General features: G+C 47.5%; 1 protein-coding gene across 6 annotated transcripts in view; it reads left to right on the top strand.

The window, feature by feature from the left end:
* The first annotated feature begins 281 nt into the window (after positions 1–281).
* The window catches only part of XYLB (xylulokinase), a 59132-nt gene continuing 40369 nt past the window's right edge, over positions 282–19044 (top strand). For 4 of the 6 annotated variants that reach the window (XR_004265879.1, XM_032270480.1, XM_032270486.1 and 1 more), the window contains exons 1-6: positions 282–440; positions 2043–2125; positions 12870–12939; positions 15675–15755; positions 17889–17975; positions 18300–18428. Coding sequence is in view for 5 of the 6 variants with exons in the window: in XM_032270480.1 (XP_032126371.1) it covers positions 384–440; positions 2043–2125; positions 12870–12939; positions 15675–15755; positions 17889–17975; positions 18300–18428 (507 nt within the window). In the remaining variant the exon portion in view is untranslated. Of the gene's footprint in view, positions 441–1071; positions 1901–2042; positions 2126–12869; positions 12940–15674; positions 15756–17888; positions 17976–18299; positions 18429–19044 lie in introns of those variants that run through there. The other 2 variants (XM_032270495.1, XM_032270516.1) reach the window with 2 other exon arrangements.

Below are 19044 nucleotides of genomic sequence, written 5' to 3' on the forward strand. Positions count from 1 at the left end.
AGGGTCCCTCTGAGGGACAAGCCGGCTTAAAGCTGAAACCTCCGGCCCAGGCGTCCTCTAAGGGAAGCCAGGCCACGACGGGCAAGGCCCATGCAGACAGAAGATGAGGATGGGGAGCACCCGAGGCGCGGCGCTGGGAAGGCGAGCGGGCTGCGTGGGGGCGCCGTTGACTGCGCAGGACGCGCTCCCGGCTCGCGTCGCCCCGCAGGCGGCGCCAGAGCGCAAGCCCGTCTCCGCTCGGGTCCGCAGTCCGCCCGGGCGGAGCGAGGGGCGGGCCCCTGCGTCTCTGGGCGCTGGAGCGCGGCGGCAGTCACGCTGCGGGGCGCACGGGCGCACGGACGGACGGACGGACGGACGGACGCGCAGCCGGACCCGCCAGGGCCATGGCGGAGAGCGCCCCTCGCCGCTGCTGCCTGGGCTGGGACTTCAGCACGCAGCAGGTACAGTGGCGCCGCCGTGGGCCCGGGGGCCTCTTCCTCCGCGGCGCCGGCGGTGGAGGGCGGGCTGTCGCCCGGACGCGGGAAAACATGGGCCCGGCCGCGGGCGCGCCTTCCTCTCGGGCTTCCCGGGGCCCCCGCGCCCCTGCCCCCGCGCGGCCGTGCGGCGTCGGCGCCCTCGCCCGGAGATGCCCTGCCAGTGCCGCCCGCTCGCAAGAGGCGACCTCGACCCCGCCTGGACCCCGCTACCCCAGGAAACTGCAGGCGCCCCTCGGCAGGACCCCCGTGCCCCGAGGGGCCGGAGGACTCGGCGAGTTCATGCGCTGTCATGGGCACCGAGTGACGGGGACCCCAAGGAAGTCAGCTGCTGTAAGGCTGGGGAACAGACAGGCGGGTGGCGGTGCGCACAGGCAGCCGGTGCCCTGGAAACAGATCCGGGCCTGGTGGCTCTTGTGTGTAATCCCAGCGCTTTGGGAGGCCGAGGCGGGTGGATCGCTTGATTTTGGGAGTTCGAGACCAGCCTGAGCAATGTAGAAACCCCCGTCTCTACGAAAAAATACAAAAATTAGCCGGGCATGGTGGCGCACACCTTTAGTCCCAGCTTCTGGGGAGAAGCCCTTCTGGGCTCTTGCTTCAGCCCAGGAGGTGGAGGTTGCAGTGAGCTAAGATGGCTCTACCACTCTCCAGCCTGCGCGACTGAGTGGGACCCTGTCTCAAAAAAAAAAAAAAAAAAAAAAAGAAGAAAGAAAGGGAAATGTGTACATTGTACAAATGGACTTTACCCCGTGACCGCCCTTTGTTGGCACCAGCTTGCCAGGTCTATGGACCCAGGACTGTTGGCCAGAGGAGCGCTGTGCTGCTGCCAGGGCCCTGCAGACGGGCAAGCCAATCAAAATTTGCCTTCAAACTGGGCATGGGGTGACCAGGGGCACCTTTTCCTTTAAAGTACTTGGGAAATACACAGTTGCAATCAAAACACTCTTCTCCAATGGGTCAAGGGAGGCAGGCCTCTGGCCAGTCCTCGAGGGGAAAGTCCTGTGGGACTCTGGCTGACTTGTGTTGCCTTGTTAGACCTCAGTTTCCCCATCTGTCCAGGAAAGGAGTTATACTCCGGAGCTTGGAGGTTGCTTCAGTGGGACATTAACGTCTCTGGACCACAATCATGGCCTGTGGAAACAGCCCATGGCCTTGCCTGGTGTCAGGCCCCTGCAGACGTGGACCCCCAGAGATCCTTCCAAACCCTCCTTCCCATTCCTTCCTCTCTGGCACTTTCTCCCACCTCCTTGTCAGGTGCAGGAACCAACTCATCTGTGAACACCTCCCTCTAGAGGGTCTTGGCTTTGGCTGTTTGGAGAACAAAGATTCCTTGAGACATGTTGTTGTTTCTACTTAGCCTCAGTTTCTTCATTTTGCTAAACCTTTGAGTGTCACCCCAGATGAGTCCTCTGTTAACCACGATTACGGTGAGGCAGTCCTGCCTTCAAGGAGGTCTCTGGCTGAACTACTTCTAGGGTGTGGGGCCTCATGTTGCGATGTTAGTACCCCCTGGACCAATGTAAAAGCTGAGGAAAATTCTACACTTCATTTTTAAACAATGCCTTTCAGGTAAAGGTTGTTGCTGTTGATGCCGAGATGAATGTCTTCTATGAGGAAAGTGTGCATTTTGACAGAGACCTTCCAGAATTTGGGTATGTACCTGATGTGCATGAGTATGTGATGGGGGTGTTAGTTTTGGGGTCCTCCTGCCATCTTATATATTCACAGACTGCACTGTTCGGACTTCACCAAACTACAGGAGTGGTGGTCTTGGCAGACCTTTCAAGCATCTTTTTTCCTGTACGTGAAGTGCCGTCTCCCTCACTTCTCGCTAATTCCATTCATCCATTCATGTAGTAACCATCGCTTGAGACTTACTTTGTGCCAGGTCCAAGACTTGATGGTGAACCAAAGGTCCTTGCTCTCCCAGAGCTTCCCACTGAGTAGAGGAGACTGGTATCAAATGAAGAATCTCACAAAAGAGTGTTTCGTTATCAACTCTGAGAAGGCCTCTATAGGAAAGGAACTCACTTCTTCAAGTGCTTGTTATAAAGGAACGTGACTCGGACTTGGGAGGGGAAGTCCCAGAGGGTCTCTAGGGAAGTGGTGCTTAAACTAGAGATCGGAGTGAGTGATGTTAGCAAATGATGGAAGGGAAGTTGGGCAGGTGATGGAATCGCATTCCAGGAAACAACATGTGCAAGGGCCCTGTGGCAAGAAAGAGCATGGTTCGTTCCTTCATGGAACTGAAGAAGGCCAATGAGGCTGGGGAGCAGAGAGAGGTGGAGGCTGGGCAGAGCTCGACAGGCCATGGTACAGAGTTTGTCTTTATTCTAAAAGCTATGGTCTGCCACGAAGGGCCATAAAGGGTAGGGGTGGGGTGAGGTATGACAGGTTGTATTTGTGTTTTGAAACGATCTCTCTCGGGGCAGTGGGAGAGCGGATTGGGAGCATGGCTGGAGTGGACGTGGGGAACTGTTGAAGAGGTTGCTGCAGGTCATCCGGGTAAGAAGTGTTGGTAGTAAAATGGACAGGTCCCGATACAAAATTGAATGTGAGGTGTGAGGGTGGGATTTCTGGCTCTTCTTCGGGGTGGATGTTGGATTGTGGGAAAGAATGGGTTTTGGAGAGAAAGAGGATTGAGTTCAGCTTGGGCTGCCATAACAAGGTCCCACACACTGGGTGGCTTAAAGAGCGGAAATTTATATTCTCACAGTTCTAGATGTTAGGAGTCCAAAATCAAAGTGCTGGGAAGATTGGTCTCCTCTGGGGCCTCTCTCCTTGGCTTGTAGGTGACCACTCTCTTGCTGTGTCTTCACATGGTGGTCGCGCAGTGCAGGACTGCTTGGTGTCTGTATCATCTGTATGCTAATCTTACAAGGACATGAGCCACACTGGATTAAGGCCCAGTCTCATGGCTTCATTTTAACTTAATTGCCATTTTAAAGTCCCTATCTCCAAATAATCACAACCCAAGGCCCTCGGGGTTAGGATTTCAGCATATGAGTTTTGGGGGCAGAGGGGGACGCAATTCAGTCCGTAACACTGTGGACTTGGTGGTTTTGAGTCACCCTTGTGAGGTCCTGGTGAAAGGGTCCTTCCTGTCTGTTTTCAACACACTTCCTCTTTGAAGCCTTCCCAGCTGGCCCTTTGTGCACTCTTATCACCCATCACATTGTGTTGCCAACTCTTTCCCCCCAGCGAATGTGGCCCCTTGGAGCTGAGGTTGGAAGCCATCTTGCTTTCTCACATTTTTTATTATTGCAGGCCTTGCGTGTTTGCCTTTTGGTAGTTAGTGTGTTTCAAGGAATTTTTTTTTTTTTTTTTTTTGAGAGAGAGAGAGAAGACAGCTTCCATGCTGTTGTGGGAGGGGAACCTAGAGCTTAGATGATTAAGATATTCTTTTCTAATATATACATATAGTGCTATACATTTTTCTGTAAGCACAAATGCTTTTTATGGGATGCATTAGCAGCATCCCATAAATTTTGATAAGTTATCGTTGTTTTCTTTTTCATTCAAAATATTTTTTCGTTCTCTTGAGACTTCTTTGACTCATAGGTTATTTAGAAGAATGCTGTTTAGGCTGTGTGCAGTGGCTCACACTTGTGATCCCAGCACTTTGGGAGGCTGAAGTGGGCGGATCACTTGAGGTCCAGAGTTTGAGATCAGCCTTGCTAACCTTGTTTCTACCCAAAATACAAAAAAATTAACTGAGCGTTGTGGCAGGCACTGTGTATGGTGGTGCACACCTGTAATCCCAGCTACTTGGGAGGCTGATGCAGGAGAACCACTTGAACTCTGGAGACAGAGGTTGCAGGGAGCCAAGACTGCACCACTGCACCCCAGCCTGGACAACAGAGGGAGATCCTGTCTCAAAAAAAAAAAAAAAAAAAAAAAAGTAGTATGGAAGTATGTCGTTTATTCTCTAGATTTTCCAGCTTTCTCTTATTAATTTCTAGTTTAATTTCATTGTGGTCTGGGAACACACTCTATATGACTTCTAGTCTCTCAAATTTTAAAAATTTCCTCTCCCTCTCTTCCATTTAATAAGTCAGTCCTCTCCACTGGACATTTTAAAAAAAGGTGTCCATAACCAAAATACAGGATTGCTTTTTTCCCATTGTATTTTTAAGATATTTTAAACCAGATACCTGTAGATTTAGTTCATTCCTTCCCCATCACCTCAATTGCATTGCGGGTTTTTTTTTTTTTTTCAACTTTATTGAGGTTTAACTGGTATACAATACTGTATGCATTTGAGGTGTAACTGATGTACAGTACTGTACATATACAGTTAGAAGTTTTAACATCTGTATTTTTTCATGAAAATATCACCAAAATAAGATAATGAGTGTTTCCGTGTCCTAAAAATTTCTTCCTGCCTCTTTGCAAGGCGTCCTTCCCTCCCCACACCCTACTCACTGGCAACTGCTGATGTGTTTTCTATCACTAGTTTGCATTTTCTAGAATTTCGTATAGATGGAATCATAATTATGTACTCTTTTTTAAATTATGTTCTCTTTTTTAGAAGCTTTAAAATTTCACATAACCATTTTGAGATTCATCCATGTTGTTACATGTATCAATAGTTGGCTCCTATTATTGTCAAGTAGTGTTTTGTTGTATGATGTTGTATGGATGGACTACAATTGGTTTCACCTGGTGAGGGATATTGGGGTTGTTTCTCTTTTCTTTTTTTCTTTTGAGACAGAGTTTCGCTCTTATTGCCCAAGCTGGAGTGCAATGGCGTGATCTTGGCTCACTGCAACCTCTGCCTCCCAACTTCAAGCGATTCTTCTGCCTCAGCCTCCCGAGTAGCTGGGACTACAGGCCTGTGCTACCACGCCTGGCTAATTTTTGTATTCTTAGTAGAGACAGTGTTTCTCCATTTTGGTCAGGCTGGTCTCAAACTCCTGACCTCAGGTGATCCGCCCGCCTTGGCCTCCCAAAGTGCTGGGATTACAAGCATGAGCCACCTCGCCCAGCCTGTTTCTCTTTTCTGCTGTTACTAGCGATGGGCTGTGAGAATCACATACAAGTCTTTTCATCAACATATGATTTCATTTCCCTTGGCAACGACATACCAGGAGTACAGTGACCGAGTTGTATGGCAGGTGCATGTTTAACTTCCTAGGAAATTCTCATCCAAAGTGGTGATTTTAATAAAAAATATTTTATATTGTTAACAGGCATTACATTGCACTTGATATGTAACTCAAATGAAAAGTCTTAATCCCACCTATGACCTCATCTCTCCCCTGCGTCCCTTCTCTACAGATGACTTTCGTTTGTTGTGTATCCTTCCAGTAGTTTTTTTTTTTCCTTTTTAGACAAGCCTGGCCCTGTCCCTCAAGCTGGAGTGCAGTGGTACGATCTTGGCTCATTGCATCCTCTGCCTTCCGGGCTCAAGTGATCCTCCCACCTCAGCCTCCTGTGTAGCTAGGACTACAAGCGCACGCCACCACACGTGGCTAAGTTTTGCACTTTTGTGGTAGAGACAGGGTTTCACCATATTGCCTAGGATGTTCTTGAACTTCCGGACTCAAGTGGTCCACCCTCTTCGGCCTCCCAAACTACGAGGATTACAGGCTTGAGCCACTGCGCCAGACTCCTTCCAGTGTTTTTACATGGAAATATAGGAAGTTATGAATATTCTTATTTTCCTCCTTTCATACAGGAAAAAGCATACCATACACACTGTTCTGTACTTTGCTTTACTCACTTCATAGTCATGTGGCTGTGTTTGCATGGCAATACATAAAAACTTCTGTGTTCTTTTTTATAGGTGTGTAGTGTTTTATTGTGTAGATGTACCATTTTCTAACGCAGGACATTGACTTATTTGCAGTGAAAAATAATGTAGTAGATTACCTTACATATGTCACTGCAGATGTGTGCCAATTTATTTGTAAGTTAAATTTTTGGTGAATGGGATTGCTGGTTCAAAGAGCAAATAGATTTATAATTTGGGGAGATGTGGGTAGATTGCCTCCCATAGGGATTATACGGATTTGCATCCTACCAACACATGAGACAGCCTATTTTCCCACAGCCTTGCCAACACAGTGAGATTATAGAGTTTTTGACTCTGCCAATATGATAGGAGAAAAATGACATACTCTGCATTTCTCTTATGAGTGAAATTGAGCATCTTTTCCTACGTTGAAGGGCTACTTGAATTTATTTTTCTGTGAAGTGGTTTTTAATGTCCTTTGCCCATTTTTCTGTTGGGTTGGTTATCTATTTCTTATCTGTTGGATTGATTGTCCATTTCTTATAATTTCTAGGAGCTTTTCATATATTGGAGGAATTCTTTGTTATTAAATGAATTGCAAATACATTTCCCAGATTTTGTTTGATTTTTGACTTGCTATGGGTTGTTGCTATTTTTGCCACACACAGATATTTATGTCATTGAATTTCACAGTCTCTATTATTGCTTCTAGATTTTGAGTCATAGTTTAAAAGGCCTTCCTCACCCCAAAATTATAAAGGAACTTACCTGTGTTTTTATCTAGTTCTTATAAGATTTCAGCTTTCTTACATAAAAATATTTGGAGTTTATCCAGGTACATAGTATGACATTTGTATCCAACTTTAATTTTTCCCAGTTGTCTTTTCAGCTATTGTAACACCAACCATGTTTTTGTTTAATTTAATTTATTTATTTGAGACAGGAGCTGGCTCTGTCACCCAAGCTGGAGGGCAGTGGTACGATTCAGCTCACTGCAATCTGTGTCCCCGGGCTCAAGCCATCCTCCCACCATAGCCTCCCAAGTAGCTGGAACTGCAGGCGCACCCCCACCATGACCAGCTAATTTTTTTGTAGAGATGGGATCTCATTCTGTTGCCTAGGCTGGCCTCAAACTCCTGAGCTCAAGCAGTCCACCCACCTTGCCCTCCTAAAGTGCTGGGATTACAGGCGTGAGCCATCACACTGAGCCCCAACCGTGTTTTTAGAAGTCCATCTTTACCTTTGGGAGGCTGAGACAGGTATATTACTTGAGGTCAAGAGGTCAAGACCAGCCTGGCCAACATGGTGAAACGCCGTCTCTATGAAAAATACAGAAATTAGCCAAACATGGTGGGTGCCTGTAGTCCCAGCTACTCAGGAGGCTGAGGCAGGAGAATCACTTGAACCCAGGAGACAGAGGTTGTAGTGAGCTGAGATTGTGCCACTGCACTCTAGCCTGGGCAACAAAGTGAGATCCATCTCAAAAAAAAAAAAAGTCCATCTTTACCTCCATGATTTGAGGTGTGAGCCTTATCATGTGCTACTTTCTGTGTTCACTCAGGCCCGTTTTGGGGCTTTTTCTTGTTCCATGGGTTGGTAGATCTGTTCATAAGCCAGTAACACGTTGTTTCAGTTATCTCAGCTCTGTCGTATGTTTACTTACTTATTTTTGGGATGGAGTCTTGCTGTGTTGCCCAGGCTGGAGTGCAGTGATGCGATCTTGGCTTACTACAACCTCTGCCTCCTGGGTTCAAGCAATTCTTCTAAGCAATTCTTCTGCCTCACCCTCCTGAGTAATTGGGACTACAGGCATGCACTACCATACCTGGCTAATTTTTGTATTTTTAGTAGAGACAGGGCTTTGCTGTGTTGGCCAGGTTGGTCTCGAACTCCTGACCTCAGGTGATCTGCCTGCCTTGGCCTCCTGAAGAGCTGGGATTACAGGCATGAACCATTGCACCCAGCCTGTAATATGTCTTAATATCTAGAATTGTTGGTCCCCTCTGATTGTTCTTTTTTTCCAGAGTTTCCATGGCTATTCTTTTTTGATCTTTTAAAATATGTATTTCAGAATCAGCTTTTCAGGTTCCAGAAAGCAAAATTGTTCTTTTTTTTTTTTTTTTTTTGAGACAATCTCACTCTGTAGCCCAGGCTGGAGTGCAGTGGTGCAATCTTGGCTCACTGAAACCTCCACCTCCTGGGTTCAAGTGATTCTCCTGTCTCAGCCTCCTGAGTAGCTGGGACTATAGGCACATGCCACTACACCCGGCTAATTTTTGTTTTTAGTAGAGTTGGGGTTTTACCATATTGGTCAGGCTGGTCTTGAACTCCTAACCTCAGGTGATCCACCCACCTCAGCCTCCCAAGGTGCTGGGATTAGGTGTGAGTCACCACTCCCAGCCAATTAATATTTTTAGTGAGATCGTATTATCTTTATAAACTAACTTGGCGGAATTGACAACTTGATGAGATTAAGTCTTCCTGTCTGAGCACATGTTAGGACTTTCCATTTGTTCAAGTCTTTCTTGTTTTTTTTTTAATACTTCACTTGTGTTTTAATATGTTTAACATATGGATTTTGCCCATTTTGGTAGATTGCAAAAATGACCGCAGTGTTTCACTCCTCCCTGTACCCACACCCTTTGCAACGTGACTGCAGTTCCTTCCATCAAGGAGTCATTTCCCGGCCTGTTGATTTGCTTTATCTGGTAGAACAGGGGAAGTGACATTGCACCAGTTCTAAGCCTAAGCCTCAAGCAGCCTTACATGCTTCTGCTGTCATTCTTGGAACTCTGCCCAGCCACTAAATGAGCAAGCTGGGGCTACCCTGCTGGAGAGTTGGATATATGTGGCCTTGTTACCCCAACTTCTTCACCTAAGAGCCAGCCAGCCCCTAGCTCCTGTTAGCTGCCTGTGAAGCAGATCCTTTTATCGAAACCTCCTGTTCTGACCTTTCTCCCATTTTCTGGCTGATGTGGGTACCCAGAGCAGCCTTGAAAGCACATGTGGAATATGACAGAGCCACTTGGTTCCTGAATGACTGTGTGGAGCAGAACTCCTCGCTCCCCACTCATGTTCCTCACCACCTATGATTGTGCTTTACATGAGTGAGAAAGAAACTTCAGCTGCATGAAGCCATAGAAATGTGTTTTTCCTTAATGAACATAATTTTTTCCCTCATATCTTTTTTAAAGAAAATACTGGCTCTATTGAAATATAATTCACATGCCATAAAATTCATTCTTTTAAAATGTACAATTTGAAGGTTTTTAGTATATTGAAAGAACCATGCCACTGTCACTGCTCTGTAATCTTAGAACATTTTCACCACCTGGAAAAGAAACCCTGTTTTAATTAGCATCCACTCCATAGTCCCTCTCCTGCCAGTAGTGGCAACCACAATCCACTCTCTGTCTCTGGATTTGCCAATTCTGGACATTTCATAGGCATGAATATATATGATATGTGGTGCCATGTGACAGCCTTCTTTTACTTAGCAGAATGCTTTCTTTAAAAAAATTTTTGTAGCTTTTTCTTTATTTCAGATACTGACTCGAACCAGATACCTAGCATAATGTTTTCAGAGTTCATCCACGTCATAGCACGTGTCAGTATTTCATTCCTTTCTGTGTTTCAGTAATATTCCATTGCATTGATATATCACAGTTTGTTTATCCATTCAACTGATGGACATTTGAGTTGTTCTGCTTTCTTTGCTATTGTGAGTTATTCTGCTTTGAACATCCATATATGTTATGGATTGAATTGTGGCCCTCCAGAATTCCTATGTTGGAAGCCTACCCTCATCATGACAGTATATTTGGAGGTGAGGCCTTTAGGTAGTTAATTAAGATGAAACGAGGTTGTAAGGGTAGGGCCCTAGTTTGATAGGTTTCCTTATAAGAAGGAGAGACACATGCCGGCCGTGGTGGCTCACGCCTGTAATCCCAGCACATTGGGAGGCTGAGGCAGGCGGATCACGGGGTCAAGAGATCGAGACCATCCTGGCCAATATAATGAAACCCTGTCTCTACTAAAAATACAAAAATATTAGCTGGGCTTGGTGGTGCATGCCTGTAGTTGCAGTTAGGAGGCTGACGCAGGAGAATCACTTGAACCTGGGAGGTGGAGGTTGTTGTGAGCTGAGATCTTGCCACTGCATCCAGCCTGGCAGCAGAGTGAGACTCGCAGCAGAGTGAGACTCTGTCTCAAAAAAAACAAAGAAGTAGAGCCTCTTCATGCACAGATGCACAGAGGAAAGGCCTTGTGAGAAGATGGCTGTCTGCAAGCCAGGAAGAGAACCCTCACCAGAAACTGAATTTGCTAGCATCTTGATTATTAGCCTCCGGAAGTGTGAGAAAATAGATGCCTGTTGTTTAAACCATCTAGTTTATGGTATTTTGTAGCAACCTGAGCGAGCTAATGCAATGTATAAGTGTTTGTGTGGACATATATTTTCATTTCTATTGGGTATATACTTAAAAGTGGAATTGCTGGGTCGTATGGTAACTCTTTGTTCAACATTCCGAAGAATTGCCACACTGTTTTCCAAAGTGGCTGTGCCGTTTTCCAGTCCCACCAGTGGTATATGAGGGCTCCAGTTTCTCTATATCCTTGCTTAACATTTATTGTTGACTGCCTTTTTAATTACAAATGACAGCCATCCTAATGGATGTGAAATGCTATCTCACTGTGATCTGGATTTGCATTTATCTAATGATGTTGAATATCTTTGCCATTTGTATATCTTCTTTAAAGAAATGTCTATTAAGATTTTTGCCCATTTTTAAAAACTGTGTTATTTCTCTTTTATTATTGAGTTGTAAAAGTTTTTTTTAATATATATTCTGGATACAAGTCCCATGTCAGATATGTGATCTCAAGATTTTTGTCCCATTCTGTGGGCTGTCTTTTCACTTTCTTGATGATCCTCTGAAACAATGTTTTTAATTTTGAGAAAGTCTAGTTTTCCTACTTTTTTCCTTTTGCTATTTGTGCTTTGGTACGGTACTGGTTAGGTTTTGATATCAATTTTATATTTACCTCACAAATAACTGGAAAAATTTCTTTTTGGAACAACTTAAATAGTATAGAAATACTTGCTATTTTTATTTGGTAGGGTTTTTCTGTGAAACCATTTGGGACTGGTGCTTTCGGGGCATGGGGTTGGTCTTCCTTCTTAGCTAGAAATGCCAGCTTTGTTTTGTTATTTTTATTTGAGATGGAACCTCGCTCTGTCGTGCAGTTGTGTGATCAAGGCTCATCGTAACCTCCGTCTCCTGGGTTCAAGCGATTCTCCCGCCGTAGTCTCCCGGGTAGCTGGTACTACAGGCACCTTCCACCATGCCTGGCTAATTTTTGTATTTTTAGCAGAGACAGGGTGTCATAATATTGGCTAGGCTGGTCTCAAACTCCCCACCTCAGGTGATCTGCCCACCTCAGCCTCTTGAAGTGCTGGGATTACAGGTGTGAGCCACCGTGCCCAGCTGAAATGCCAGTCTTAAGTTATTAAATACATGGTAGAATGCCTGGTTACAGTTTTTATCAGTTTTATAGAGGCAGCTTTTTTTGGTGGGCTTTTTTTGTCTATAGTAAAATTTTGTCGCTCTCTTCCTCTTTTTCCCTAATGGTATCTTTTTAAAAAATCCCTATTATTGAGTAAAGTTTATGTACAAAAAATGACATCTATTAAAATATATAATTAACTGTATTTTGACAGATATAGACCTATAGCTATGAAACTACCACCACAATCAAGATACAGAATGTTTATATCACCCCCCAAAAATTCCCCACTAGACTTAGGCAACCATTCACCTTCTTTTCTCAGTATAGATGAATTTGTGTCTTCCAGTCTGTTCCTATATAAGTTATAATTGTGTACATATCGATAATTCATAGTTTTTCGTGCTCTGTATTATGATATCACTTACATACACTACAAATTATCTTCCCTTGTTTAGGGACACCTGGGTTGACTCCAGCTAATCATTACAAATAAGTCTGCTATGAACATTTGTATACACATCTTTCTATGGACTTAGACTTTCATTTCTCTTGGCTGGATCCTTAGGAGTTGAAAGGCTGGATCACATGGTTGTCTAATAGCATCTTGGTATAGATTCTGAGCTTGGTTTTCTCTTTAACACATAGTTAAAAGGGTTGGATTTTTATCAAATCAGCTCTTTGCACTGGGGTCTTATAGGGGTGAGGAGGGTGGGAAGAGAGGGTTCCAGGCGAACTGCCAAAGCCTGTAGTCCAAGGACGCTGGGTCTGTTGTGAGTAGAGGTGCTCTTCCCTCGGACGCAGCACCTCTGCGTGGCCGCCCCTCCTCTACCTCTCCGAACCTGTGGGGCTTGAGAGGCTTTTATAGTCTAATCCTGCACTCACCCAGGGTCAGCCTTTCTTGTGTTTAGAAGGCTTCTTTAGAAGGCGCTGTCTGAGAATTGCCACCTCTGGGCCACTCTGGGCAATTTGCCTGTCTGCTCTTTTCATCTTAGCAGCCCTTGTGCCCGTTCAATCAACAGTTCCCACTTGGGGTTGGGGAAGATTCTCCTTCATCTGGACATTTCCAGGGTCACGTACCACAGGGCTTCTCCTGGCTTTGCAAGCTCCGCCTGCCCTGAGGCTGTGGCCTGCATTCCCTGTTTTTCTTGCAGGACTCGGGGCGGTGTTCATGTGCACAAGGATGGGCTGACGGTCACTTCTCCAGTCCTAATGTGGGTCCAGGTAAGTGTCGGGATTCCTATTCTCTTTCTGTCCCCAGCCTGTCTCACTGGCAGACTCAGTGATTTGTTAGGAAGCCCAAAGGTGGCAGCTGATGAGAGCCTTTGTTGAGACCAGGTCCTCATGGGAAAGTGGAGATGGCATGGCTCCTGGGACCAGGCTCAGCCTCAGCTGGTGCCAACACTCCCAGGCTGAGAGGACTCACAAAGGACTTTCAGGTACTGGAGCCACAGCAAATGGCAAGTCCTGCCGTAACCATCTTTAAAATGCCACAGAGCAAATCGTTTCCCAACCTCTGCAGTCAGGCCCTGTGGCCTCCCTTGTACCATGAAATACAAACATAGGCTGGGCGTGGTGGCTCACGCCTGTAATTCCAGCACTTTGGGAAGCCGAGGCAGGTGGATCACTTGAGGTCAGGAGTTCAAGACCAGCCTGGCCAACATGGTGAAACCCTGTCTCTACTAAAAATACAAAAAATTAGCTGGGGATGGTGGCACACGCCTATAGTCCCAGCTACTTGGGAGGCTGAGGCAGGAGAATTGCTTGAACCCAGGAGGCGCAGGTTGTGGTGAGCTGAGATCACACCATTGCACTCCAGCCTAGGCAACAAGAATGAAACTCTGTCTCAAAAAAAGAGAGAAAGAAATACAAACCCCTTAGGGTCTTAGTGCTCAGCCTCCAAGATCCCTTAGCTCCCTAAGCACTCAGAATGGTGAGTTACGGCCTGCCCAGTCAGACTCAGCTCAATCCCAAGCCAGGCCTGCCTGCTGAGGATCAACAGAAAAGGAGAATCCCTGTGGCAAAATCTGGTGACCTAGGCGGCCACTGGAGCGGGTGTGGACAGCACAGACAGGTATGGTAGTGCCAGGGTCTACCTCCTCACATGCTGCAGGGTCCCCAAGTCCCTGAAACTGGAGACCAGCTAAGTGCGTGCCTGCCAAAAGCTTTTTTCAGTCCTCCAATACCTATCTAACCAATTCCCCGTATTAAACTCTTTTTGTTAAAAATAACTAGTATGATTTCTTTTTTATTGGTGTAACCCTGACTCATACACTGGAGAATTAGGGTCAAGGATGGATTTTCTCCAGACAAACCAGATAGACTGTACTTCGGAGGGCTGAGCCAGACCAAGGGGCAGAGTAGGAGGGTTCGGGGTTAGAGGCAAGAGTCAGTGTCAAGAGGTCCCAGTGATGATATCGAGGGCATCTGATAGGCCAAGGCCTTCACCTGGGGAGGTGAGCAGTGGGTGAGAGCCAGGCTTGGGGTGAGGCCAGGGTGATTTCTGATCTGATGCAGCCTCGTGGACCAAACTTGATCCTAGCTCTGTCAGCCCCTGCTCCAGCCATGCCCCACTACCTGCCCAAGGTCTGGTGGGCGTGGATAGAGTTGGCAGCCACAGCCAGGGTTGCAAAGGCTGGGGATGGTAGAGTCAGGCAAAAGTGGGAGAGGCTTCTTTGCCCTCAGGAAAACACAAGTCAGAGTGAATCTCTAAGTCCTGCCATGAAATCTTAGGAGGGGTGATGTCAAGGTGTGCTGGGCACCACCATCCATCTCACTCATTGGGTTTTGCTAGAAGGAAGAGTCCAGCCTACAGTGGAGGGTGGAATAGGGGCCTGGAACAGGTGGCCACCATCTCTACCCACTCCCTCCAGCCTCCAGCCCCTGGACACAGGGAGCCTAGGCCTGGTGCTCTGCTCTCATGGGAGCTCTTTACTTTGCTGTTCACTTCCTGTTGCACTGAAGCCAGATCACTAATATAGTGGGTTGAAAATGCAAATTAAAGAAGCTAAAAGTTGGCTGCCTTATTTTGTTGTTTGTTTTTGAGGTAAGGTCTCTTGCTGTTGCTCAGGCTGGAGTGCAGTGGTGTGATCATGGCCCACTGCAGCCTCGATCTCCTGGGGTCAAGTATCCTCCTTCCTCAGCCTCCTGAGTAGCAGGGATCACAGGCTTATGCAACCACACCCAGCTAAATTTTTCATTTTTTGTAGAGATGGGATCTCACTATGTTGCCCACGCTGGTCTTGAACTCCTGAGCACAAGTGATCCTCCTTCCTCAGCCTCCCAAAGTGCTGGGATTACAGATGTGAGTCACCTCACCTGGCCTGAGCTACCTTGTTTATGCTCTTCCTGAGTTTGGAAGTCACAAATTAGGGAAGCAGGGCTGCGTGTGGTGGCTCATGCCTGTAATCTCAGTACTTCGGGAGGCAGAGGCAGGCGGATTTCATGAGCCAGGAGTTTGAGACCAGCCTGGGCAACATGGCAAAACCTCATCTCTACAAACAAACAAACAGAACAAAACAAACACCCAAAAATTAGCCAGCCATGATGGCATGTGGCCGTAGTCCCAGCTACTCAGGAGGCTGAGATGGAAGGATCACTTGGGCCTGGGAGGTCGAGGCTGCAGTGAGCTGAGATTGTGCCACTCCATTTTAGTCTGGGAGGCAGAGCAAGACTCTGTTTCAAAAACAAAAAAAAAGGGGGGGGCGGAATAAAATTTGAAGATTGGTGGTTTATGATTCCATTTATTTAAAATATTTTTAGCATAGTTGACCTTATTTGATTGATACCTATTTGTTTAATTAATGCCCTATAGTGCTTACAACTCCCGAGTCATCAGTTGCTTCATCATCTGCCCAGTCCTCTGCTGTAATGGCAGGCACTTGCCTTTCAATTCTGAGGCTTGCATGTCTGATTCGGTGCTTCTGGACAGTCATGGTGGGCTCTGCTTTTCTTCTCAGGCACTGGATATCATCTTGGAGAAGATGAAGGCTTCGGGCTTTGACTTCTCTCAAGTCCTAGCTTTGTCCGGGGCAGGCCAGGTTTGTCTGCAGCAGGCTTTGTCTGCCATGTGAGGGGTGACCTGGGCAATGGTGCGGGTGTCGAGGAGATGGCTCCCCTTGGAGGGGAGAGGCTCATTCTTGACAGCCACGGCACAAATTTCACTGTGAGTAAAAATCCCTACAACTGTTTTACCTTGGAGACTGTATAACTTATCTCGTTGCAAAAGGATCTGAGACAGTTCTTAGGAAAAGTATTATATAAAATAGGACTCGTGGTGAGAGCACGGAGGAGAGGTCCTCTGAAGGGGATGGAGGAAGCAATTGATCTGGATTTATTATGACTGCTTGGGGGAACCACAATTGCCTTTCTATTTACTGAAAGTAAAAGCAAAGTCAAAAATGATACTAATAATGATAGTAGTTTTAGCAGTGGAAAGAGTATTGATAACGATATCAAAAGACATTGACCGAGCATTTAGTGCATGCCAGATACAACTCTGAGGCCTTTCCATTTGTCATCCAGCTCAGTCCTTATGATTCTGCAGGGTGGTGCTGTGGAGTGCTAGGTACACACTCAGGGCATCCTGCCTGGCTCTGCCGTTTATAAGCAGTGACCGGGGATACGTCGTCCAGCTTTCTGATGCCCCCGTATTCTCATCTGTCGTAGGGTCATTGTGAGTGTAAATACATAGCCCGGTGCCTCCTATTAATACGCGGTAAACCTTATTAAAGCTTGGGCTACTGTTATTATCACTGATGTTTACGTGAGGCACGGAGAGGTGATGCCACTTGCCCAAGATCACACAGTGCTGGGAGTGGGAGTCAGGACCCAAGTCCATCTCATCCGGTCCCTTGGCTGTGCGGGGATCACTTTTCTCCACGCTGGATTACCGTCTTTTCATATCCTCCCTAGAGTACAACTAGTTTTTCTGAAGCTGCGGCTTCCTCTGTGGCCTAACAGGAATTTATTGTTCCGGTTCTTGTTAAACACAACAGAGATTCCCTGGGTGATCTTGTCCACTTCTCTCAACTGAACCCCGGGCCTGGACGCCCATCTCCCTCCTGGATATTCCCTGACCCCCTCAGCTGGGTGTCCCACAAATGCCTCAAACTTAGCATGTCCCAGACTGGGTGCTGTCTCCCTTCAGACCTCCTTCTTTCTGGGCTCTCTTTCTCAGGGAATTCTCCCCATCCACGCAGGGCACAACTCAAGCGTCATCTCTGACCCCTCCACCTTCCCACCTCACATCCAGGGGTCTTCATGTCTCACTGATTTGCCTATGACTCTTGACTCTACCGCCAGCACTGCCTCTGTCCCCCAGGCCACCTGCTTGTCATTCTTCTCCAGACCTCTACCACAGCCTCCCCACCTCCCCCCTGCCTTCCCCATAACTCCCATTAGCCCATCATACATTCAGCCCCGTCCATACCGCTCCCCTGGTAATCCAGGGTTCCCGCCACCTCCAAGATAAGCCCCGGCCTCCTGAGCATGGCTTCAGGCTCCCAGTGCTCAGGCTGCCCACTCTTGAGCCTGTCACTTACCCCCAACCCAGCCTCAGGCCCACTGCTTAGAATGCCACACAGATTCTCTGCATGCAGCACACACTGGGACCCTTTCCTGATATGACCACGTCCACCCATCTGTACCCAGTCGATTAGGGGCCTCTGTTCCCACAGCCCTGTTGCTGCAGCTCCGTAGGGTTTTGTAATTGTACATTTGTGTCCCTTCCCTGACTCAACTCCATTAGCCTGAAGAATAGGGGCAATGTACTATTCACCTGCCCCAAGCCTGGCTTGACCTATGTGCTTAATAAATGTTTGCTGAATGAATGAATGCATTAATGAAGGGGGTGAGTGAATAAATAAATGAATTTCAGATAATATTACGAGCAATGTCTTTAAATGCAGTTTACAAAAGCCACCAAAATCCAGAACAATAATTTGTTCTTGGACATTTTCTATAAGTTGTAGGGTAGACAGGGCAGAGTTCCTCCCCATTTTCTTGAAGTGGAAACCAAGTCTCAGGAAGGTGATGAGCTCTGTGACTAAGAAGTAGCAGGGCAGGTGGTGGAGCCTGGTTCTTTGGCATGTGGTCTGGGGTCTTTCTGTGTCTCCAAGAGGCTGTGACTCCAGTGTGTGGTCATGTGAACATGTGCTTGGGTTTCCCAACAGCAACACGGAAGTATATACTGGCAGGCTGGAGCCCAGCAGGCACTGAGAAGCCTCTCACCAGACCTCCCGCTACACCAGCAGCTGCAGGTAACTGTGGCTACATTGCGTGATTCTGAGAAACTTCTGCAAAGCGGGGAGGAGAGTCCCAAGTCCTGTGGGTCCTGAGGCCTGCCGGTCTCAGTGTTGTAGCTGTGCTCAGGCACCCTCAGCAGAAGAGCCTTTCAACCTCAGGCGTTTGGGGAGAGGCCCCACTGGGTCACTTCTAGCTTACAGCACAGAGGGCTAGCCCATGTGTTTCCAACCAGGGTTACCTAGGAAGAAGCGTCACGACTGCCATGATGGGCGGTGTGACCAGCCGCTCTCCAAGTCAGCGGATGGAGCTCAAGCCTGCACCTTTGCCCTCCTTCCTAGGCCTGTTTCTCCATCAGTGACTGCCCGGTATGGATGGACTCCAGCACCACAGCCCAGTGCCGCCAGCTGGAGGCTGCCGTGGGTGGGGCTCAGGCTCTCAGCTGCCTTACAGGCTCCCGCGCCTACGAGGTAGGCTGGGGATGGAGTTGGGTGCAGGGGGTGGTCTGGTTGCAGGCTCTGGAGGCATAGTGGGTGATCTGCCTCTGCGGGGTTCACATGAGGTCGTGGAGGTCTTGGCCCTGCAGAGCCAGGAACAGACACTCGGCCCGGGGTCCTGATCCAGGCCATCTGCCGCCCTATGTGTTCCCAGGCCAGGCTGGGTGTGCTCGTGGCTGTGCTCCTGACATGGAGGTGCTGTACATGGGGTGGGGAGGGCACCTCCTCTCATTGTCTGTAACCTGGGGATTACAACAGGATTACATTTTGGGTAGGTTTGAAGCTAAAAGAAGTCAGTGCATATAAAGCACTTAGTGCAGTGCCTGGCAAAGTTTGTTTTTTTTTTTAAAAAAAAGAATGTTGGGCCAGGCGCAGTGGCTTATGCCTGTAATCCCAGCACTTTGGGAGGCCGAGGCGGGCGGATCACGAGGTCAAGAGATCGAGACCATCCTGGCCAATATGGTGAAACCCTGTCTCTACTAAAAATACAAAAAATTAGCTGGGTGTGGTGGCGCACGCATGTAGTCCCAGCTACTCGGGAGGCTGAGGCAGGAGAATTGCTTGAACCCAGGAGACGGAGGTTGCAGTG

This window comes from Sapajus apella, unplaced genomic scaffold (assembly GCF_009761245.1).
Source record: "Sapajus apella isolate SASKATOON/1434 unplaced genomic scaffold, GSC_monkey_1.0 scaffold4, whole genome shotgun sequence".
NCBI classification, from domain to species: domain Eukaryota; kingdom Metazoa; phylum Chordata; class Mammalia; order Primates; family Cebidae; genus Sapajus; species Sapajus apella.